Source organism: Thunnus thynnus, chromosome 4 (genome assembly GCF_963924715.1).
Source record: "Thunnus thynnus chromosome 4, fThuThy2.1, whole genome shotgun sequence".
Lineage (NCBI taxonomy): Eukaryota > Metazoa > Chordata > Actinopteri > Scombriformes > Scombridae > Thunnus > Thunnus thynnus.
In genome coordinates this window covers 22,919,326-22,943,964 of record NC_089520.1, presented here as the reverse complement: position 1 = coordinate 22,943,964, position 24,639 = coordinate 22,919,326, and the positions used below count along the sequence as shown (strand labels likewise).

General features: G+C 39.7%; 2 protein-coding genes across 4 annotated transcripts; both read right to left on the bottom strand.

Annotated features, from left to right (window-relative positions):
- Positions 1-1,692: 1,692 nt before the first annotated feature.
- On the bottom strand, positions 1,693-8,168 carry LOC137181742 (probable nuclear hormone receptor HR38). Its single transcript, XM_067587681.1, has 7 exons — positions 8,017-8,168; positions 5,352-6,184; positions 4,811-4,940; positions 4,380-4,543; positions 4,068-4,270; positions 3,784-3,962; positions 1,693-3,697 (listed from the first exon to the last, which is right to left on the bottom strand). The coding sequence occupies exons 2-7, from the start codon at positions 6,180-6,182 to the stop codon at positions 3,435-3,437; spliced, it is 1,770 nt and encodes a 589-aa protein (XP_067443782.1). The 5' UTR covers positions 6,183-6,184; positions 8,017-8,168; the 3' UTR covers positions 1,693-3,434.
- A 4,168-nt stretch (positions 8,169-12,336) lies between these two features.
- Positions 12,337-24,121, bottom strand: dgkab (diacylglycerol kinase, alpha b). 3 transcript variants are annotated; one of them, XM_067587678.1, is made up of 24 exons: positions 23,837-24,121; positions 23,108-23,236; positions 21,338-21,414; positions 20,924-21,068; positions 20,467-20,541; positions 20,252-20,301; positions 19,748-19,822; positions 19,411-19,527; positions 19,136-19,253; positions 18,763-18,896; positions 17,790-17,900; positions 17,592-17,690; positions 17,433-17,483; positions 16,840-16,913; positions 16,536-16,610; positions 16,357-16,442; positions 16,195-16,284; positions 15,951-16,111; positions 15,705-15,769; positions 15,508-15,598; positions 15,202-15,382; positions 14,985-15,102; positions 14,673-14,733; positions 12,337-13,582 (listed from the first exon to the last, which is right to left on the bottom strand). In XM_067587678.1, the coding sequence occupies exons 2-24, from the start codon at positions 23,178-23,180 to the stop codon at positions 13,502-13,504; spliced, it is 2,208 nt and encodes a 735-aa protein (XP_067443779.1). In that variant the 5' UTR covers positions 23,181-23,236; positions 23,837-24,121; the 3' UTR covers positions 12,337-13,501. The 3 variants fall into 3 exon arrangements, with proteins under 3 accessions (XP_067443779.1, XP_067443780.1, XP_067443781.1); XM_067587679.1 differs by having other exon boundaries at positions 18,808-18,896; XM_067587680.1 differs by lacking the exons at positions 18,763-18,896; positions 19,136-19,253; positions 19,411-19,527; ... (5 more) ...; positions 23,108-23,236; positions 23,837-24,121 and adding an exon at positions 17,996-18,709.
- Between the last annotated feature and the right edge of the window lie 518 nt (positions 24,122-24,639).

The following is a 24,639-nucleotide window of genomic DNA, read 5'->3' as shown; positions in this document are numbered from 1 at the left end:
TGCTGTATTCTGTCATTTGTCTTCTGTTCTGTACACACAACATCTAGTGTACGTCTGTCTGTCCTGGGCGAGGGATCCCTCCTCTGTTGCTCTTCCTGGGGTTTCTTCTACCCCCCTCACCCCCCCATTAAAGGGTTTTTTAGGGAGTTTTTCTATATTCGAATCAAGGGTCCAAGGACAGAGGATGTTGTGTTGCTGTACAGATTGTAAAGCCCCCTGAGGCAAATTTGTGATTTGTGATCTTGGGCTATACCAATAAAATTGACTTGACTCAACTACTTTTGGTCACCTTTCATCACATCATTAATATGTAACAAGCTCTCAATGCAGTTCACTTTATAAAATTGAACCTTCTCCCAGTGGATAAAAGGGTGGTGCAAATTAAGATGAGTATTTCCCACAAGACTGTGTACAAATCTGCACCTCCCTACCTTTCCAACCATTTTAATTCTAGTAAAAAAAAACAACCACTCCCACCACACTAGAAGCAGTCTAACAAATATTATTTCTATGAGATTTAAAACATGTTTTGGGAAAAATACATTTTTATCTACAGCTTCATGTCAGTGGAACAAGCTGCCTAACTCGCTCAAGCTAAACCCAGTTGAGAGAGGTTTTAAATCAGATCTCAAGAGATGGTTGTTAAATAATTTGTAGATGTACAAATGCTTGGTGTCTGTTTGGACTATTTAAGTCTAATGTCATTCTTGCTTGACACTCTCTAATTCAGTCTGCCATCTTGTACTGCAATAGAGGACCACAATGAAAAGAAGCCCTAGAGCTTTTTTGAGTATTTTAATCCTCGACAATTTTAAAAATCTTATATGGAGTCTTTCTTTGTGATCAGCCTGTCATGTATGTTTTAAATTTTGTCAAATAAATCTATCTATCTATCTATCTGCTGTAAATAAGGCCTAACCTTTGTCTCCTGCATTACATCAATGGGCAGCATTTTCTAGACTTCTCTTGAAAGTAATTCTATATTTTTCAACAAATCTGAAAACAACAAAGAACTGATTCAACACGCTTCTATATCAGGTTCTGTGAGGCTGTGTTTACACACAGCGGTGTTTTGAGCCAAAAACATGGAAAGTCAGGGGATCACCAAGTTATTACAGTTCATCATGTGTGTCTGTATCAAATGTCGAGGCAATCCATGAAATTGTTGTTGAGATATTTTAGTCTGGACCTACCAACCAACTGACCGACAGACCAACATTGCTATCATAAGAGCCGATTAAAGCCTCTGGCCTGCAGACACATCAAAGAGCCACACTGTTGCACTGAGTACTCACTAGCACAATAAATCCACCGCTGAAAATAGTCCCCACGAGATTCACCATTTACTCCTGTTTGTGTAACTAAAGTGCCCGGCTATTGTAGGAATAAGCCTTCATGGGATTTGTTGAAAATAACAAAAATATAGATTATCTCCAGACTTTTCCTTTAAAGATTTTTGTAAGTCAATTCTTTCAAGCACAGAATACAAAATATTTGGGTTTTACACCAGGACTCCAAGAAATAAAGATGTGATGTTATATTTCATCTCACATTATTTGATGTTAATTTTAAAAAGTAATAACGGCAAAGCAAGGGTGAAAAAAAAACAGGGAAACTCTCCTGACGATGGTTTCCTAACCTACAGAAAATATACACTCCATTTCCTCACATGTAAATGAAAGCAGCCAGAGGTGTATTTTCAAAAAATTTATTATCAAATATTCTCTGTCTTTGAATACTTCTGCACCATGTTACGAAAGCCCTGGCGGTATGTTCAAAGTCCACACAGACGTCCCAAACAAAACGCGTACACTAGGAGAAAGAAGGATTCCTCATACGGTTTGAACACTGTCTGAAGTGCTCTTAGCTGCTCATCTTGTCATCACATCCCACTGTGATTTCTTAAGATATTTCTGTAGTTCATTTTGAGATGAAAATACAAAAAAAGAAAAAAATCACATATAAAAAACTGCACAGTTCAGAAGAATGTGGAAGACAGTAGCAGAGTCTTTTACAAGCACACAGCTTCAAAACGTATGAAGGGTGATGTATTTGAATATGTAACAGCCGAAGGCGAGAAATGAGTGCATGTCAAACATGAAATGTCTGCTCAGCGTGTGACTTTTCAAGCATTTTGGGATTTTTCATGCAAATTGTTGAATGGGTATAGACTGTAGCATCTAATTGTGGATACAAGGAGACTCTGAAATCTGTTTTGACTTAATTTAACCTTAAACGGGACGGCCGTACTGCAGGTATTAATTTCCCTGCCTCAGTAACATGTGAACAGGCCACCTGTCATCACTTGATGCCCTTTCAGTTTAGCCGTATGAAGTGTGTGTCCAAGTATTGTGTGCTCTTTGTCAAACTGTACTGACACTCGCATGCCTCAGGCACTTCATATCAAAAGCTGGCACAGACCTGAAATCATGGTGACAGTGAATTTGATTTTTTTTTTCCTCATGTCTGTAAGAAATTGGGCTCGCTGTACGTGATATTTGGAATGAAAATTCACTTAGTGTCACTTAATATGGTTCAAAGATTGAGGTTTGATAAAAGGCACTTTCACTTCATTTCACTTTTCATTCAGCAAGTCTCTTTTTGTTCTTAGAAGTTGTGTCAACAGAAACGCTGCCAGAATCAGTTTTTTTTAAGGTGTTGAAAATGGCAGCACAAGAGTTATGGCAGAACATTTTCTTTAGCTTAAGGCAATAAGGTTTGTAAGTGATAGTATCAAAATCAAGAGTAAAATTTGGTCCAAGACCTTCCACAGGAGCACGATTAGGACTACAACTATCATTTTGTGATATAAAGAAATCAGTAAATATTTCCCTTTTGAAAACTATGATTCCACAGTTCTTTTGAACAAACAGGAAAGGTGAGGCTGTCTGTCATTACGTACTAATTATTCTACCATCTCAGCTTCTTAGTGGGATCAAAAAGCAATTTTGAATGTGCTTTTTAAGAGATTAGTGTGTTTCTTTCATTTTAGCTGAGTATGTAACACTGCGTCGGATCTAGCCAACGTTCTGTGTCTTTTCAGTTGCATAGCAGGACAACATTCACACATCTAGCACAGCAATAAAGTCATTTTACAAATGCACACAAAAAATATATATAAACTATGTCCTGAACTTTTAATACCACTTCAGCTTTGTCTATGACAAGTTTCAATGAGCTGAAGTGAATCTTTATGGTACCATATTCCATTTAGGTACCATATTCCATTTTTAAACTTAATGTTAGAAAAATAATGGTCAGCTGGTCTTTTGAACAGTCAGACATTTGTCAGCACGCAGGTCATGTGATAGAAGGAGGAGGTGAGGCAGACAAGTTCAGCAGTAGAGTTCAACGATGAAAACCTCACGTTAGGTGCTTTCCACCTCCTTTTGTGTCTATCATTTTTACAATAACACATTTGTGTTCATTTCTTTTCAGAATGGGAGGGTATCCATAAAGATTTTCTCCACAATCGGTGGAGGGGGGACCAGGTCCTCCAGTTTCAGGTAGAAGATACGTTGTAGGCCTTGTGTGCAGAGAGTCCTCAGTTCGGGGAGTTTACCCAGAAGACGAGAAAGATAGCTGGGCTGGGTCCGGCTTGGTTCTGATCTGTTTCCACTCACATGTTCCCTTAAACAAGTGATGAGGTGGCTCTGGAAGTCCTCGACACGTTTGGGCTCTTTGAGGCCGTGGCGATCTAGGTGCAAAAAGTGTTACCATGAGAAACGCTGTCTTACAAATAACTGTAAAAATCAAATGCAAACAGCAAAAACAAGGTCTCACCGGTGATGATGACGAGCGCTGCAAGGCAGGCAAACAAGGAGATGTCTAACTTCATGCGATGAAGGCTCTGAGAGAAATCCATAATGGAGTCAATCCAGTCACCAAAACTGCGAACACACTGCTTTCGGTGGAGGACTACGCCGTTGCAGAAGATCAGCTTGCTCTTCTCTGGATTTGACCTGCAGAGTTTCAAGCCATGAGTACAATAAACATACTAGAACATGCACGCAAGTCTCATGAAATAACAGTTGACATGGCATGTTTTAACCATAAAGTAAGCCAACCTGTACGCCAGTCGGAGGATGAAGAGCTCAACGAAGGCAGATTCAAGGAGCAGCTCCTGGTCCTCTGTGCAGAAGTCTGTGAATCCTGGGATGGCTTCGGCCCAGATTTTTATCACGTCTAAAGAGCCAGTCAGCAGGTCATAGAACTGCTGAATATCACCAACATCCTCCTTCTCTGACAGGTTGTCCACCGTCTCCTGATACTAAGGAGGAAGAGGAGGGTCAACACTACAGGAAAGACTCTGTTGCTTTCGTTTTACATCCTCTGTTGTGTAACAAATCCAATCAAAGTGCAAATGAGCCTCTATTTACCTTGGAGTAGTCAAGCTTTTCAATTGTTGGGTTTGAGTCTAAATGCGCCCTGACAAGAGAGGCTATGATGTTGACGCTGGGGGTTGTGGACGAGGCTTCGGCCACAGTCTTGGGTTTGGAGGGCAGACGGCCGCGGCGACCTTTGAGGCTGTCTGTGCGAACAACTAAGACAGGGAGAGAGGAGAGAAAGGGGAGAGGAAGACTTAAAGCACACGTTTGTGACTCTCACATGGCTGTCGCTGCACCCCAGACTTTAAAAAACAACTGCTGTATCCATTTCAGTTTCCCGTTTTCTGCAGCTGGCACTGTAAATCTCTGGTTACATACTGTATGTCTATCATTCCTAGCTTTGGTTTGTCATTACAAACCCTGTTTTCCCGTCATCGTATATTAGTCACTGAAAGCTTTAAGAGAGTCTGACATTGCATTACCTTCTTTGACCATTCCCACTGCAAGACATTTCTGGAAACGACAGAACTGGCACCGGTTTCTCCTCCTCTTGTCCACTGGACAGTCTTTATTGGCGAGGCACACATACTTTGCATTTTTCTGTACAGTTCGCTGTCAAACAGGGAAAAAATTAAATTACTATGGCTTTATAATGCCATACACATGTGACTTTGTAAATGATGAAATATGACTGAGTTATAATCTTTTTTACATGAGGCTTCTCCTGTTCTGCACATGCGTTTCTATCAGGCCTCTCCAGAAGAAAAACACACATCAATATCCATCAATAGCCAATAACCACTAGTGCATTACAGGCAAATACTCAATATGAATGTCCTATTTAATATGAATAACTCAGTAAAATAGCCCAATCGATACTGGATTTTTGAGGCTGAATCTGAGTTTAAAAAACCCAATTATGATACCAATATATATGTGCTAAATCAACCTATATGTCACTGATTTATTTGTCGGTCTCCACTCAGTCAGATTTAACCTGCAAAATGCTCTTCAGCTCGTTACCTTGAAGAAACCTTTGCAGCCCTCACAGGTGCGGACTCCATAGTGCTGGCAGGATGCGTTGTCACCACAAACTGCACAGCGACCCTCACTGGATCCCGGGTTGTGGGTTTTAGGAGACGTCATAGCCCCATCCACTATCCTGGGGCTCTCCAGAGGCCCTTGCTCCAGGGACATGGGGGGACAGTGAAGTGAAGAGACGTGCTGCTGAGGAGACAGGAAGAAAGGGTCGTCCTGGCCTGGCTGAGCATCCTGATGCTGCCCCAGGGGAGAGTGCTGCTCCGGTGTGGGGCTGAAGGTGAAAAAAGAGAGCTGCTGTGCCATAGCGGCTTTATCGGCCACAGATGGTGGGGGGGCTGAGGTGTAAGGGCTGAAAGGGGAATCCCACACAGGTGCAGGCTGGGCCTGAAAGCCTGGCGTTGGTGGAGAAGCAGTGGCATACACTGGGCTGCCATAGTAGTCAGAGCCACATGACGACAGCGTCTCATCAAGGCAGCTGAGCGCGAAGGAGCCCGGGTAACAGCCATACACCTGGAGGTCATCCAGCTTGAAGGCTTGGTTCTGCATCTGAGAGCTTTCGGCTACCGCAGCATGGCTGAATGAAACCGTAGAGGCCGGAGGAGAGGTGGTAATCTTGCAGGAATAAGCATCAAACTCTCCCATGTAGCCATTTCCCACCAAGGTGTTGATGCTGGGCAATGAAGATGTAGACAGCTGGTCATTTTGGCCACTGATGTCCATCACCAGTTTGGCACTGAGGTCAGGATTCAAGAACTCAGAGCTGAAGTAGGTGTCATGGGGCAGGGATGCATACTGGGTTTGTACACAGGGCATTGCTAGGACAGACAACAGGAACAATTACATCTGGTGAAACTAAATCCCAGTATTTGTAGTAAGATGAACATTATGTACTAAATAAGCAAAGAAAATGTCTTAATTATTCAAAAAAAGGTTAAATATATGCAAATTGTATGCAAACTACTGTCACACTTACAAATTTTGTATTTTAAAATCAATATAATGTATCGTAATCAATATAACGTAACAGTCACTTTTATATAGCTAAGAGCTACAAGTGTGATTTTTATGGTAACTATTTCAAAAAAGAAGTGAGTTAAATCACTGACGATAACTGAGGCTGATAAGTAATTGAGTGTTTATAGTCATGGCAATAAAGTACACGTGTCCTGGTTAATTAGATATTGCTCAAGTCATTTAGGTCAGATTTTTTTAATCCTCCCTGTAATCATCCAAAACAGTAGCCTACATTGACACCTTGGATGTTACAGTCTCATTTCCTCTACGTGCCATTTCTCTAGCTTCAGGTCCTATCAGTCGTCTTTAGAAAACGCAGAGGCCGGTCTGGTGCAGCAGTCAGATGCTGTCAGATATTGTGTTACTGGCTGTTAATGCTCTGAAAACCTCCTTTAGAGGAGGTGGAGGACAACCATCTTTCACAGGGACGGTACCAGGGAGTGTTGCAGATTGTATTTCAGGCAGGGCTGAACGCCAGCTGAAATGGGAAAGGTGGCAAAGCCTGTTTATGTGTGTGCGTGCATGTGTGTGTGTGTGTGTGTTTGTATGTGTGTGTGTGTGTGTGTGTGTGTATGGCTGGGTGAATGGGGCGTGTATCCACAAGCGCTAACTTCCTCTCTTTATTGGGTTTTTCATTACAAAAATGAGAATATCTGATCATCAGCAAATTGTTAAATTATTCTCTTAAACTTATGGGCAGAAAACACTGCTGAGGTGTCCAACAGGAGTTTTATGTCCTATAAATATACTCTACTGTATTGTATATGTTTGCTCATATAGCAAAGGTGAATTTACACATAAAACACACAACATTTGTAGTGATAAAGGTGAAAACCTGCTGACATAAGCCCTAAATCTCATATTTTATTGTAAAGTAATTGTGAAATTTTCAGCAAAGTACTCATAGCACAGTTGCATCAGTGATATCATTAATATCAAAAGTCACTCTAAAGATTACACTGGCAAATTTCCTCTAATCACAGAACATAATGTACTTCAACACTTAATCATCACATAACAAGAACTACAGTTTCCCTCAGTTTATTAGGTACATCTAGCCAAACCTAAAGCAGTCTGATACAACGTCCCTGCAATAAATCACACCTTCATAAATATTCAGTTTCTGTTTACACTGTTTTAGAGAGGTGTTGATATGGTTTCATGGTTTTCTCAGAGGCTGTAGTTTTCCATGGTGTTGTGGTGTGTTTCTAATATTTTTTTTCCAAAACTCATATATCAGTAGGCTATATCAGTGAGGGTAGACGAGTTGGATCAACATCTCACTGAAACACTTTTTACAAAAACTGATCATGAAAGTATTGTTTTATTTGCAGGGCTGTTGTATTAGCCTGCATTAGTTTCAGCTAGGTGTGATTAATACACGTGTAACTGAGTGTATATCATTGACTTCTACCTACAGAGGCGTTTCTAAACATTATTTTTCATTAAACTATCAAATTAATTTCAGTATAAGGTTGCAAATATGGAATTGCTGTCTCGGCAGTCCTATCAGTCATTACCTACTACTATAGAAATAGTTATTATGGAGCATACATACCTAATATAAGCATGAATATGGCAAACTGAGTAATAAAACACAAAAAACATGCAAAAGAACATCACTTTCACTCACCTGGTTCATGTAAATATCCGGATTTTGAAGCTTTTCATTTATTCCAAACGAATGAAACAGATGCATGTCACCTCTGCCAGCAGCTGCCGGCATACACACTCATTCAAACACACTCACACATACACACACTGGGTCAGATCCGCGCAGACGGCTGCACACACTTTTTATTTTGGCTGCGTCGACAACAAGGCGGGCCGATGCCCATATATGGTGAAAGGGCGGTGGAACGTTCCGGAGCGCGGGCCAATCAGCGACGGGTTCGACGCAGACGTTCTTCCGTGTGACGCACGCACGGGATTCCATTGACGCAAGAGCCGGGGGAGCGTGCGTTCTAAATATAAGCCGACAGCGGCTCTCACGTGGGGCTATTACTGGATGAAAAGTGCTAAAAATAGCCGCAGTTTGGAGGTGCAGAGGTGTTTATGACTGGAAATGTAGATATTACAGACGTTTACAACAGGCAGGTGTGACAGACCAGGAAAAAGAAACAGGCGATTTTTGTTTTCATAGTAGATGTAGACAAAAATAACAAGAAACAAAACATGAACCATCTGGCATTTCCCAGCTAAACTCTGGGAGGATAATAACACACATATCCGTTCACCATCTACATTTAAAACACTTTTATGATTTCATATTTTTATGCAAGCTTCTAATCATCTGATCTTCATGATTTATTATCTTCCAACTGAGCACATATTATTTTTTATAATGAGCCTCCCCTAAACAGTTGAAATAGATGTGTCTCCATTAAACAAAAAGATGTTTTTTTTAATTACACGTCACTTTTTATGGACAAAAGCAATGTCTAAACTAAAATGTTTTACATATAACAACATGAAACATTTGTAAAGACTAATAAACAAAATAAAAGGTTGGTCAAATAAAAGTTATATAATGCAGTGCAGTATTGGCTGAACTGATCTAGCCTGCTCATCTGTGTAATGGTACAAGAGCACATTTTAACTGGAGAGATGGATCATCTTGTGGTCTTCTTACTTACTGTAAGTATTTCCTATACACCTCAATGTGGACACATCCATTGGGCAAAAGTTGTTTCTCCCCCAGTGAGTGTGGAGTTAATATGAGTAGTATCACCCTACTAATCATCAACATAAAACAGCAGTTTAGAAAGACATTTCAATCAACTACTTGAGCATGATTTTAGAAAAATATTACAATCATCTGACTTTTTGGGGAGGTTATTTGCATTCATTCTGTTGAGTAAGCCCCCTGAAACTAAACTAATAATAAAAACAACTAAAAAAAACAAAGATTACCTTTGAAAACTCCACGTGCCACATGGCAAGACAGACTTTCCTGTTGCTAACTTCCTGGAAGGAGACCATCTAAACAGTCTGGTTCTGAAAAACACAGTGTCCTAACATACTCTAGTCGAGTGCTAGAGATGATTCAACAAAGGTTAAGTACAACTAATTTTTTTAAGCAAATCTGACCTCAAAGGGAGAAAACCATTGAAGAGTAAAGGACTTCTCATCTACGTTAGCTTAAAAGAGATTTTGAGATTGAGATTTTGTTTTTGACCTTGGAAACACATCATTCAATTTAGGAGCCATTGCGAAGCATTAAATCATAATACATGATCTAAAAAACATGTAAATTTGAACATCTACGTCATGAGCTTTGATTGAAAGGTCCAGAACAGCTGCTAAATGGAGCTTGAGGTGAGATTGTTTAGTCAACTGCTGTTTCCAAAACCAAAAATAAACTTCATTAAAACATTAACATTAAACATTGTTCCAAGTTTTGTATTCAAATTTGTATTTATATGTTGTCTTTAAGTGCTTGTGTTTGATCCTGTGTTTCTGTTCTGTATTTTATTAAAATAGTTTGCACTTTTTGAATGATTATGGATTAAACACTTCAATTATATTGCCTAAAATGCACAATGGATGATTATCACAAGAGAAAATCCCTTCCACACTGAAGTCCTCCCAATCCAGACAGACTGTCTACTTTCTGTCTTTCAACATAATTAATCCCCTGAGCCGCAGGAACAAAGATCTTTCTTCTGACCCTGGAAATATGACAATTACAATATAACTCACACTTTGAATTCAAGAGATGTGAAACGACAGACCACTTCATATCGTCACGTCATCTTCGAATCATTTGCACTATGGGTGTCCCAGTCACAGCTGCAAACGTCCATTTGTCAGCAACAATTTAAGCATCATCTAATACCCCTTATGTCATAACCTCTCCCCAACAACTAGGAAAACCAACACACACTTGAACCCTCTCAGGGGACCCCTGGGTGTGATCTAGTTTCTTTTTTAAGTATGAAGAAAGTGAGAGGGATCACTTAGCGTGGGAGGAAGTTGAGAATTTCCCCGGAAGAGGGAAGACAATGCGACTGCCTAGACCAGCCTGGAGTTAAAGGAGTTATTTAAAGGGGTCAGAGCATCATGTTGGGTTGTGTGTGAGACATATAAAATGACAAACAGATAGACTGGACATACTCTTTCTGTCTCTTTCACACAGCACACAGTAAAAAGAGCAAAAGAGCACACATACAACATCAATTAAGCACATCTGTCCGGTTAAATAGCTAAAAAATCGAACATTAAGTTACTGAATGTCATACGGTTCATTTCAATTTAAGCCTCTGGAATGTTTTACTAATCACTGTTAATAGGTTTACTGAAAAATGTAAGACAGCAATTTGAAACTTCAACACAATATATTTTTTTTGGCAACATTTGTGGTGATAAACTCTCATCGTTGCGGTGTGGCAGCACACACCTCTCTGAAATGATGCCAAACTGTCAGCGTCAGAAATGTTCACACCCTACCAATCCCTAAAGGCGGAACAGCTTGTTTTATTTCAGTATGTGTAAATTATGCGATATCCTGTCAGAAAACTACACACGGTGCGTTTGCTGCCTCATTGTTTAAGTAAGGTTGTTTTGAGAGGTTAATACTCTGCAATTTCGGATGCTTATACACCTAAAAACATGTCAATTTCTAGAATAATTTGTAATTTTTCTTGAGTGCAGCAGGCTGATTTATTCTGTTTTGTTAGAGACTCACCTTTTTTTTTGCATTTATACTAATAACAGGTTTTCTGACTTGATAACAAACATCTTGACTTGTAAGATGAAGACAGCAGGGATATCAACTTTACAGACAAACCTGAATAGACGTGCCTCATTCGTCTATTTATAAGCCATCACTCTGCCCAATAAAAACAACTTCTGATCCAGACAAGACATTTGAAATTTACCAGAACGCCGTCTTGTTCAGGCAGCTCTAGATAATCTGTTTACATTCAAAACATGTCAAGATATCAAATCTGTATTTAATATCACCCTAATCAGTGATGTAATTTATATGCATGCAATAATTTTACTTGTAGTGTGAAATTACTTAAACACAGTGTGTAGCCTTGTATTTTATATTATGTGTCCTGTGTGTTTTTTGCTTTGTACTGTTTGTTATTGTGGTGTTATATTTATTCATTTTGACCTGCCGAAGGGACTGCAAATGAAAATTAGCTCTAAGCTAATTTTGGTACAGTACATCAAATGTTACCATTTATGTTTAACACTGTACATGGTCCCAGTCAATACATAAATAAATAAAGTATTGTGCATTTGAAATCATCTGCAAGAGAGAGGAGAGGGTCAGTTTTTAAATACTTCAGTAGCAAAAGATTTGTGTGATCTCTCATGTCAGTCTCTCTCACAAGATGTCTGCCGCTACATCCCTCCCCGCCGACCTTCACACAACGTGCTATCTATGCCGAACTGCACAGAAACAAGACCTTTGTGTTGCTGAAACTCCAACATAGTCTGTTCCACTTTCCTTCACTAACTCTGGATTAGTCCTCCTCCTCCTCTTCCTCCCACATTGACGCAAAGCCTGCCTCACTGTGTGCTGTCATGCTGTGGTATTAGAGAGATATGAGCATTTCAATAAGTGTGCTGCATGCAGAGTAACATCCACACACAGACAATACATTATATAAGTAAATAATAATGTAGTTTAACCATAGTTAAGTGCTAACAAACAGTCTGTATGTCAGGTAAGTATAGGAGTAAACTTCTGTCATGGATGTTTTTATAACAGGTATATTTTCTACTAAGTATGTTATCAATATAAACCTGTGATTTATTCGACCATGTATACTTATGCTGCCATATGTCCTTGAAAATAGATTACCATTTAGATGAAAATCCTACTCATATTAATCTCCTTATACATACTTATATATGTTACAAGTCTGTCTCAGTCCAGCAGCAACAAAATATCTCAGAGACAAATCAGACAGAGAAAAAAAGACGTCTAACATCCAAGTTATCAGTTGTCAGTCTGAAGAATAATAATACATTTAATTTGTACTGCACTTTGCATTCATATTGAAACTCAGTGTTACAGTATTAATAACATAGAACAACAACAGAAAGAAAATATTAATAATAAGAGTTAAGATGAAAAAGCCTCACTGGTATACAAGTACATTGAAAATCCAACACAAGACTCCTCAAAGTTTAAGACTAAATAAAAACCCTACAAGCACACAGTAATGAACATCACTGAAACAAAGTTTTAAACCAAATTATTTCCCCAACATTTATCTGGTCACAACATGCCTTTTTTAATATTTCATCATCGTTCAGTAATATTTCAATAGGTTTCAATGTGACTGTTTTTAAGAACCTGGTCAATGGCGCAAAGATGGTCCAAAGATATAGATGGCTAGCAAGAACACACACTGAGTAAACTAACATCACTGCTGTCAGTCTTAATGTATTAAATAGATTAGGATGCTGTTTTTAATACTAAACTTGGTCAGTCCACAGCACTTTCAGGTTATAACTGCTGAGCAAATCATTATAAAACTATTTTCAGTCACATTCAATCAAGTGTTCCTCACATCATGTCTTCAACATCTACTTAAGAAACAGTTAAAACACTGAAATATATATATATGTAATTTTGACACTGACAGTGCGAGAACAGACAGGTAGTGTAGGTTTAGGGTTAACAAGGTGAGTCGCTGTGAGCTTCTGAAGGCCGAGCAAAACCAGTTCATGACTAGCTGCATTAGGAAGTACAGATAATAAAACTACCAAGACACAACTGTAGATTTGATCAGCCACAGAGTCGACACAACATAAAACATGTAAATATGTGTTTGCATATGCAGTAAATACACACCAGGCTCTGCTCTGCATTATTACTAACTTGGCACACAATAGCAATGATCAGGTGAAATTCACACTTGTGAAAAGTGCAATCTGTCTGAAATAAGTTAAGATATCAGGGATCACTTACAAATAAACAATAATAATAATAGACAATAATACTTCAAGCAACACACCAGGTAAACACGGAACTATGGACGATCTGTTTTCAATACTCATCCTGCATCATTTTCCAGTCGACGCTGGTGGGGCGACACTCAGTGGACTGGATGGCGTGTCTCACTGCTGTAGTGAAACCAGTGAAACCAGTGCCCTTACTTGAGGTGAAAGAAGCCGGACGGTTTTGTTGGTGCAGCCATTAGCATGTTAGCTTGGTTCTTGTGAGTTATATGGATCTATAATAAATGAAAGACAATTTGGGTTAATTACAACTGAATTATTTGGGTTCAAATTCCTTTAATTTGATCAAACATTATTCTGTCTAATATTAAAACAAACAAAAACAACAGCACTGATATTTTGATGACACATCACATCCTGTGTTATTTTAGCTCTCTCTGGTCCACCTCCAGTGTGCACCCTCAGCCATGAACCCTGACTTTAAATGACATCAGACGCCTGATCAGAGTGAGTGTCTGAGTGAAACAACCTCTCTGAAACTGCAGCTTACCTTCATGACGGTTATAGTTTTTAGTTTTAGAGAGGTTTGGATTGACTTTTATGGTCATTTGGCTGCAATTTGTGCTGCGGTTGAATTCTACTGCATTATACTAGTAATTATTTTAATATTTTGTCCACCCAATTTACAGTATATCTATTAGGGTAGACTAAATATTAGAAACATTGGTCTAGCTTTGTGTGTGTATAACTTCAGACTTCTCCTGCTGTCATTTTCAACATTTGAATGCTATGAATTATGGGCAATTGGGGGAGGCTCAGTTGGTATTGCAGGTTTGCCATGAATCGCATGGTTTGCAGTCCAATCGCTGAGCTGTTCCTGTCTACATGTGAAAGTGTCCTATGGAAAAATGTAAATCATTTTGGATTAAAGTGTCTGCCAAATGAATGCAATATAATGTGATACACTGTAAGTCTGCAGGATTGCAGACTCATAGAAAGTGAGCAGAAAAGGCTCAAAAAGTCAGCGAGAGTGTCAGTCATTGAGTTCACAGTGGGACAGCCCTGAGCTCTGGTGGATTTATTATGAACGTGTGCCAGTCCAGACCGGACAGACGGACAGTGGCACTCGGCCTCAGCTCACACAGATAAATATAGTCAGAGTAAATGTTAACTATGTTACGCTAATTGAAATGTTGTTGATGTATCTGGTTGAAGAAAAAGGCAGCAGTAACACACACTCCATCACAATAATCAAAATAAATGTGTGAATACTTTTAATTACAGAGCTAAACTTGTTGAAAATTACATTGTTATTATCACCATTACTTGTCTTAACTCTGAATCAGAATTGCTAATAACACTTACAGTACAAGGAGGTTGCATCCATGGCTCCCCATCAATTTGCATGGGCAGGGCTTTGACTGTTCTATACACAGGGAGGAGTAACAATCAGATTTAATTATACTGAACCATTTATACTGTATGTGAACATTATGTCAAAACATGTGTCTGCTTAAAACAGACATGGGATAATTAGGAGGGACACCTGACAATATAATGCAATCTTAAACAATAGCCATAAGCAACTCATTTTTGAGGCTGTGGTTTGTGCTGTTTCTGTATGAGGCTGTATTATGTTATGATATATTCATCACCACGTAGGTAAAAATACACAACCTGATGGTAATTTTAGAGGTCTGCGCCAGTCTGTGCCCAGTCTTCAGTCCAGTGTAGATCTGTCCCATCTCCATGGCTCCTTCCAGCCCCACCACCTCCAGACGTTTATCGCTCATATCTGGAGAGAGATACGACACACAGATACAAGGTGAAACAGTTTAAAACCAACAATACTGATGAGGTGATTTATGAGAGTACAGAACCAGCCAAGTCTCACCTTGTGAGATCGTTTTGAGAAGTTCAGGGTCAGTGATGACCTCACTATGCTCCGCCTCTGCCACACCGTCAGGCTTCTTGGATTCGCCCCAGAGGTTGGAGCCTCCGTGTATGCTGGGTATGTTGAGGACAGCGATGCCCTCCAGAGACAGACTGCTCAGGTCCAGGTGTCTCCCGCAGCACTAGCGAAGGCAAAACAACAGGTTGTTTTGTGTTTACACCACTGAAGAAAGACAAAATTCAGAACTTGAACTGCTAATTATTAGATTTGGCGAAACAGCTACATGAGTGCGGTTGATGTTTTCACCTCAATGGTGAGACACTCCTTGAGCTTCTTGCAAGAGGCAGAGATGGTCTCAGAAGTGGCGAACTCAAAATACCAAAGTTTGTTCTTCATTCTTAAAAATAACACAGAAGACATCTTCGACATCAATGATCTCAAAAAACTAAGTTGTTGTTTCATGAAAAAACATCTTTACACATACAGTTAAAATGAAACCTTACCTGCTGTTGAACCTCTGTGGGTGTTTCTCTCTCATGGAGTGGAAACGATGAGCAATAGAAGCATCCTGCTCACACGGCACAAATGAAATCATGTTAAGTCCTATTTTACACAATATATTCATGTTTCTGTGTATGTCCGTATGAAATTATCAGACTGTTTTTTTGCAACTGTTTAAAGGATTACAGAAATCAATCAATACTCATGTGCAATGTTATTAATTCCTCCTTGCTGAGTTTGTGACTCACCACTCCAATGGAGAAGTAGTTGTTGATGATCTCGTAGGGAACAGGGTCTCCTACTTCTTGAGGATCGTCCGGTATCACCTGGATGCTCCAGCGGTCCATGGGAACCAACTCACTGCCTTCGATCTCCTTCAGGATCTCTCTCAAATCAGACCCCTCATATCCTTTCATGGGAGAAGCAGGTATATAACTCTTTGTACCAATGTCAGTGTGGAGGCATGAGCTAGAACTGAATGCTTGGTTTTACCTCCTCCCCAGCGTAGACAGCGAGCCAAGTCGTTCCCTGTGCCCAGAGGCAGGACAGCCACTGGAGGATGCACCTGGAGGTCTGCTTTGTCTGCAATCAGGTCAGTTATTTAGCCTCAGAGATAGTCATCTTAATTATCTCTCTAAATCTATGCAGCAGTACCTATAGCATCCAGGAGCCACCCGACTGTGCCGTCCCCTCCACACACCAAGATCCTGTACTCACGCAGATTATGGAAGAAATGAAGTCTGGAAAAAAAATAAGTCAGTGTTAATGTGAAGAAAAACAAAACACAATATGCAATTAATGTGCGGGATTAGAGTAGTGAAGGTGTGCTGTACCCCGGGGCTGGGCCTCCATTAGACAGGTTATACACTTGACGAGGGTTCAGCAGGTACTGAAACTTCCTGAGCACCCTGTGGAAAAAAAAAACAAATCAACACACCCAGAGACTGAGAGGGAACAAATGCTTATTCAAAAATTAAGGTGCAACCAGTTCAGATCATTTTGTAGTGTACAAATGTAGTGTACATTTTGTAATACTGCACAGCCTGAGCCTTCACCTCGATAACATAATCTGCAAAGAAATGACAGTTTAAAGCCATATTGATATTTGTGCCACCCTATATACATATGAAAACTTACCTTTCACCCTGCTTTCCTCCACTTTTTGGATTGACAAACACCAGCAGAGGGTGGGTATCTGGAATTGGTACAATCTGAAGGAAAATAAATTTAATAGGATTTACTGGAACATACAACTCATATGAAGAATGCATACATTATTTCAGTACTTTAAGATATGTGGACACATGCTGTCAGTTGGCCTACTGTACAGGTTTATATTCATACTATACAGTATATATGGAACTTCTAAGGCATTGCATAGACAAATCTCTTAACATTTATCATCTGTGTCATTTTTTTTTCTTTCCTATGATGGGTAAGCTAGATTTATTTTGGGGTGGCGTATCACTTTAAATTTAGTGACTGCATCAGTGGGTTTGTCTGTCAAAGTGGATAACCATGACAGATGTATTTCTCCAGTGACATCACGCTGAACCGAAAAAAAACAGGCTAAAAAAACACTTGCAGAGTCCTTAAAAAAATCACCAAAAACATCACGATAAATCACTGACATGGATATTCACCCAAGCATCAAGGATATGCAGATGGCAGTGCATGATGGGTGTACAAATGGAAAAAAAGAATAAAAGTATGTGTTGAGAAGAGCAGACCTGCAGGATGTGGCCATCAGGGGTGACATTCAACAGGCTGGTGTCCTCCTCCTGGGGGGAAAAACAAGACAAACATGCAATTTACTCAAAATAATCCTGAAGAAAAGAAAATGCTCAATAAAGCTTATTGTATACAGTAGTATTTTATAATCACTTTACCTTTGAGACAGCGTATATGGCCCATGGAGGGAGTATATGATCTTTCAGCGGCCCACATTCACAGGTTGATATTCCAGAGAAAATACACTCATCATGACGCTTAACAAAAAAGAGACAAGACTTAGTGAACATAGCATAGCAGTGATCCCTCTTTTGTTCATTTTGATATCCTAAAGCACCTGAACACACAGTCCTCACCATCTCCTGGCACCACACACAACGCCTCCCTGCTAAAGTTTTGATCTTCTTATGGCAGACCTGACACTTTGTGGAGTTACAGTCAGCTCTGACCCAGTCGTGAGCCGCTATCTGAGACAAAGAGGAGCAGAAAACAGCAGAGAGGTTGAGGACCAAGTCTAACCAGTGTAAATGTTACTTATCCTTTTATTAACAATATTACAAACCTCAGCTGTGAATACAAATACCACAACTACCACTGCATACTAGTCCGCTTGTAATTACCTCATGTTGTTTTCACATATTCTTCTACTCACAATGTCTAGACAAGTCTTAAAATGCTGTCCAAAGTCATCATGAGCATCGCCCCAGGAGCGATGTTCATGTTCACTTTAGTGGTGCCAAAACAACAACCCAACCCTGAATGACTGCAGGAAAAATCATGTTGTTGTTAACTTGAAAAGAATTGACACAGACCACACCTTCCTCCAGAGCAGCTGAGGAACTTTAATATGGCCTCGGATGGCTTTTTGGATAACCACTGACTTGGCAGACACGCATCACCAGATCAAATATCTGTAAAGCACACTGGCACCTCCACCTCCGCAAGCAGCTCAGGAAATTTAAGCGCTTACAGATGAGTGTGAATCAGTGAGTTGTGGCCGTCACACTGCACTGGAAAAACGGTGAATGAACTTTGTCTACGCTTGTGTAAAATTAGGACATTTAACAGATGTACCGAACAGACTGTGCCAGATGTAATCCGCACTTTAAAAAAACACTGATGGGTTGAACTTATTACTGACTAATGCACCGTAATGTTCTCTGTTGTTAACGTGTTTGCTGTGGTTTTTGGTTTTGCAATAAAAGAGATGTGACATGATACGTTCTCTTAAACATGACAAATGACAAATATACTTATAGATATATAAATGATAATAAAATGCTCATGTTAATATTACTGTAAATCTGTAATGCAGAAATAAAACCAAACCAAAGGAAGAAACTGGATATGAAGAGGAACTGTTGTGCTTCTTACACCCATGTCTTTTTTAGATTTGACAAAGGTGGGAGCGCAGGGTTCGGGATTCTTGTTGGCACACTGACTGTGGACGGTGTACTTGCAACCTGAGGGCAGAGAAATGGAGAAATATTAGAGAAGTTCAAGACAAAAACACAGCTTTCTCCAGTAGAACTTTACAGAACAGTTTTATATCTTATTACATGTATTCTTACTTATGGGAAACTGTGACACTGACAATTAACAGACAGTACAAGTGAACTGGAAAAGGCTGGACTACTCCAGTTGATTTGTACTGTTGTATGAGGTACTTGGTTGCCTCCTGGTGGTGGCTGTGAGTGCTTACAGGTGCAGCAGAGTCCCTGCTTCCCGAGTCCGAGCAGCATGCTCTGACACACACTACAGTAGGTTGGCTTGTTGAAATGCTTCATCCTCCAAATATGCTGTCCGTCCTTCTCTGTCATCTGTGAATGAGGAGAAAAAGGAAATTTCCACATTTAAAAAAAGGAGAAAAGCAAATATAACTGGGCTGTGTTGTTCATTTAAAGTTGTATCATTCATTAAAAAGGCAAAAGATGTTGTAGTGAAACTTAAGATTTGCATGTGCAGCCAAATTCTCACCTTCAGTCCAAGCAGAACAAGTAAAGGCACATTGGTCATGCCTCCCTTCAACCACTCCTCCAATGTGACGGTGCCACTGTCGTCCACATCGATCGCTGTCATCATGTCCTGAAGCACCTGCCCAACCACAGAAACATCTCCTGACAATCTTTCATCTAACTCCTGTTTATCTGTGTGACATAATAAGTTTTATGACAACCCCTCCCTGTAATTATCATGACCAGTTTATTACTTCCTTATACCTTCCACCATGTAAAAATATATATGACAAATCCAAAACCTTTGTGATTATTGGGATTTTGTGAATTTAAATCATAAAGGCTTAAAAATAACATACAGGTCTGAGTTCTGTCACGTCCCAGCCCAGGTAATCTGCAGCTCGCATCATCTGGGTGATTATACGATCCACTTCCTGATGAAGAAACAACAGCGTTTACATTCACAGTGGAGTGGTGGTGTGACCATATCCTTAATCTTAATCTTCCTCTGCATCTTCTACATCATCTTATTTATTCATGGTTTGTTTGTTTGACGACATAAGGGTAGTTTAAGGAATGTTTTTATTTTTCCCTTTGAATAAATACTTCAATTTTTAATCTGGGCAGGTTTGTATAGAATTAAAGCTTTTCAAATAAGCTGAGGAGGAGCAGAAGTTAAATGTATTAATTAGCCCATTAATCAAGCAACAAAACAGTGAATTTGACTTGTTTTTACATTTTGCAGAACTAATTGCAAACAATAAATGTGCATGTGTCGACTGTTTTAAGTGAACACAAAAGAATCCCAAATGATTTTACATAATAAATGTGATTTTAATCACATGTCAGTTAGAGAAACTTACTGAACTGTCCAGGAGTCCGTTACAATCTTTGTCGTAAAGTTTGAAAGTAACTACAAACACAACACAGAAAGTCAGTGATGCAAACATTGTCTCTTCACTTTCTCAGACCTTCAAAATCATCACTCTTGATTATCGATCAGTCGTGAATGTACATTAAATGCAGCTGCATTGTAATAAATGTGTCACAAAGAGTTCAGAAGGTGAATGAAACCAACATTCAAGCTTCTCCCGCGGCTGTCCGTCCTCCAGCACCGAGAAGTAACAGGACACATCACGAAGAAAGACCCCACCTGAGAAAACAGGTAGGAACTTTTGACCCAACTGGAAAGCATTATTACATTACTGAGGTCTAAAGAAACTACACACTGTGTCTGACTTTAATAACCAAAGCAGGATATTTTAAGCTCCTGGTGAAAATGTGGGACAACAGTATAAAAAGCAAATAGTTTTTCATTGGTTGGTTATTGGAGCAGGTGCACTAATCTCCAGAGCTACGCCTACGGACGTTCCTATGACACAACACTAAAAGATAAAAATAAACAGACAAACAAGTTGGCATTTGTCCAATAGGAAATACTCTTAGTAGCATTCTTTATTTGAATATTTCAGAAAGTTTTGTGGTGCATTCCCAACCAACTAAACCAGGAAGATTAGACATGCAAAATGAGTTACCTCCTTTGGGCAGAGGGCTCTTTGTGGAGCCATCCTGCTCTACGTGTTGGAAATAGCGGAAAAGACGTTGGCAAAAATCTGCAGGGAAGTCATCCACCTCTAGGTAGGTCTTGAGAAAGAGACAGAAACCCACAGCGTCGACACACTGAGGAGAGAATTCAAACAATCAGACTGCAATTAGCAAATCATTTTCCTTGGAAGTTTCCTAGAAAGAACAAAATTATTGGGAAGTAATTATGCTAAAAAAAAGTGACAATTAGTAATTCAACCTAATAGATTCTGCATAACTACAGTATATTGTAGTGCTACTATAAGTTAAAGCACAGCAGGTCAGCTGAACATGCAAAACTGTCCCCAAATGTTTCACTGCCCTGGAAAGATGTGTGTTTGAGTAGGTGCTGTTGCATGACTGACCTCTCCGAAGCTGTGCTGGGCCAGCCGACCCCCGGCGTGAAACTCCTTAATCACATCTTTCACCCTCAAACTGCTGTCTGCGAGCACAACGTTGAAGAGATCAAAAAGTGAGTGAAATTCATGAATCTAAAAGGGCATAAGAGAGGATTTAGATTTAATGCCATCAACACGTCGGCCTGCTGCGGACACGACTGATGAAAAAACTGAAGAATACTACAGTTGAGAACAGAGAAGCTTAGAGACTAATTCAGTTCTTTGTCAATTTGCCATTTGTCCCGCGCATTAATTACATGGGCGTTAAAACAGGAACCAAATGCGAGATCATCACTCCATCAACTGTGGACACACAGAGTGGATCCTGCATTAAATCTGGCTTTGGCTCCTGATGTCAGAGGTAACACACAGTGGTGCTTTTCTCAGGTCCAGGGAGGCGCGGGTGTAATTATCCATCCATCCATTATCCAACAGTGCAAATAACTCCCCCCCACCTCACCAACACTAAAAGCCTACAGACTCATTTCATTTCTTTCAAAGCCTCTGAGTGTACAGTAGAATATTTTTAGCACTGCGCCACTTTTTCTTTCCTGTCAACAGGTCTATCAAAACCTGCATTAGCTGCGACCCCAGCGCAGGAGCGAGCATCTTCCTTTTGGAGTTCTTGTTTGTGTTTTTGTGTTGATCGTGAATGATCCTCCAGAGAGCATTTTGAAATGTTTTTGTGTGTGGATGGTGAATGAATAAGAGGAACTCCTTCAGTCATTTATTTTACGATACTAATGTCCAGTATGACCACCTTAGAGCTCACTCACAAATTTGACAGCAACTGGAAACACATTAAAGCAAATCAGAGATCCAGGAACAAGACAAGTTTGCACTCCCAAATCAATCTGAATGTGTTCTTACTTGTTTCCTTTCAGGTTCTATGTTCAGCACAGTGGAGCAAAATGCAAAGATGTTTAAAGTGAAGACGTTTCAGCATTTTCCTCCCCTTCACCCGCCTGTGCTGAGAATGTAAACTGAAAGAATTTAATCTAAAGAGCTCTGTTATTGATCCGGTGTGAAAACCTCTCTTGTTCCCGCTGGACTTTGACTATAGTTACACGTTACATGCACACAAACTGTCTTCTTGTCTTTGGTTTTTCCTCTACCTCTCTTTACCTTCTCTAAGTCAGTGACCCATTGTTTCTTTAATTTCTTACAACTTCAAAAGCATCATTCCTAATTATTCAGTCCCAAGTGTATATAAAAGGTAGCTACTTACTATAAATAAGTAAAGCTGCAACGATTAGTCAACTAATCGATTAATCATAATCAGCAACTATTTTGAGTCATTTTTTTAAGTCAAAATACCAAATATTTGATGGTTTCAGATTCTGTAATTTGACAGTTTGCTGCTTTTTCTTGTCTTATATTATTGTAAATTGAACATCTTAAGGTTTTGGACTGTTGGTCAGACAAAAAAAGGCATTTTGTCTATTTGTGATGGGAATTTTCACCTGATTTTTAATGTTTTATAGACCAAAATAATTAATTGATTAGTCAAAAAAATAATCAAAAGATTAATCAATAATGACAATGATCGTTAGTTGCAGCCCTAATAAATATTTTCATTTGTATTGATCCATAGCAAATGCTTTTTGCTTCCCCTCTTCCATTGCAGGGTCAGTGAAGGGTCAGCTACACAAAAGCATCCCAGAGGTCACTTAACGCAGCTGAGTGTTACATGCAAGCGATTGTTGAAATAATGTTGAGTCGGACGGTGAAACTTACATTCCATGTAGTGCTGCAGCTGGATAAAATCCACAGGAGTCAGAGACCCCTCTGCATCATCGGATGAGGCCATGTCTATCAGTTGAACAACAACAGGACGGACACAGAGGTGACAGCACGGAAAACAACCTGCAGAGACGTTGTAGAAGCAAGGAGCGAGTCTTTTGTGCAATAGCTCTTTGGTCAATGAGGGTTTTTAGAGTGACTCACATAAACAATAAACTGGTTTGCCACCATTCCTGAGATTAGACATGGAAATGATAAGTCAAACACTCCCCTCTCAAGGGACAGCCACAGAGTTTAGTTTTAGATATTCAGGTAGAGATTTCCCTTCTAATGAGGAATCACCAGAATCCAGTGCAGATATTAACTCACACAATTCACATTTAGGTCACAGTTTTGTAATAAGAACTAACAAGAGGAGGAGGTTACTCCACAGTCAGCTCACATGAAGCAATAAGTGATACAACATGGCAGGATTTATGAGGCAGAGTCTCAGCAAAGATATTTAAAAGCAAGCCTGTAAAGATAAAGACTGTGCTGCTAATCATGTCCAGCTGTATTCTTTTTATAAGTCTTCTAGCCAGCCAAAAACACTGTAATATCCCATCAGTCTAGCAGAGAAATCAACAACTGACAGGTAGGACTTTTTAGTTTATTATGCTGTCTAGGTGCTGCACAGGTGTTCAGTCATCCAGACAGGAGGACGGCTGGTGCTGAACTCCTTACCTTGTCAGTCTCTCTCAGGCTGTCCCAAACACAGAGCGGCACTTTGAAATGTAGGCTGACGGCAGCTGGTACTTGTGGGTAAATGTCTGGCGCGGTATTAGCGGATATGAGGGATTAATGGGCGGAGGAGGAGCTTTCAGCGACATAATTACAGTTAGTGGCACCACCTCGCATGCGCACACGCGCGCACACGGACGCACTTGTTTGATTTATTGCGTCCTTCCAACAAGTCGACACGTTTTTTTGTTTGTTTTTTTTATAAACACTGCAGCTTTAAGCCTTAAAAATTAAAATCAGAGTGAGGTTCAGGCTTTGAAGGAGTGAATGAGCAGGTGTGAATGAATGAAAGACCAAATCTGAAAAACTTGCTGTTGTTTAAATCTTTCCATTTACAAGTCACAGGTGAATTGTTTCCTTAAAGGACTGGTTTAAAATTTTTCAAGTCCAACATTTTCTATTAACAGCAGCAGTTTGTGGACTGAGGTTAGACAGAGGAACAGACGAGTCAGTTAAACTTAACCCTGTAAGACAAAATAATGCATTTTTCTAATTCAAAAACCATCTCAGTAATAATGCAGCTGTCCATCATGCTGAAGGTGACAGGATTGGTAGTTTTCAGGTGAAGCAGATTGAAATGACTCCTTTAGCACAACTGCAGCTTAAACTGTTTAGAGGATAGATTCGTAATTTTTCATGTCTCTCTTAAAGCAACAGTCAGGTGTCTACATGAACACTGAAAGAGGTTTTCCTTGCTGCAATCATTCCTCCTGTTTATACTGGCTATTAAAAAGATCTCCTTCAAA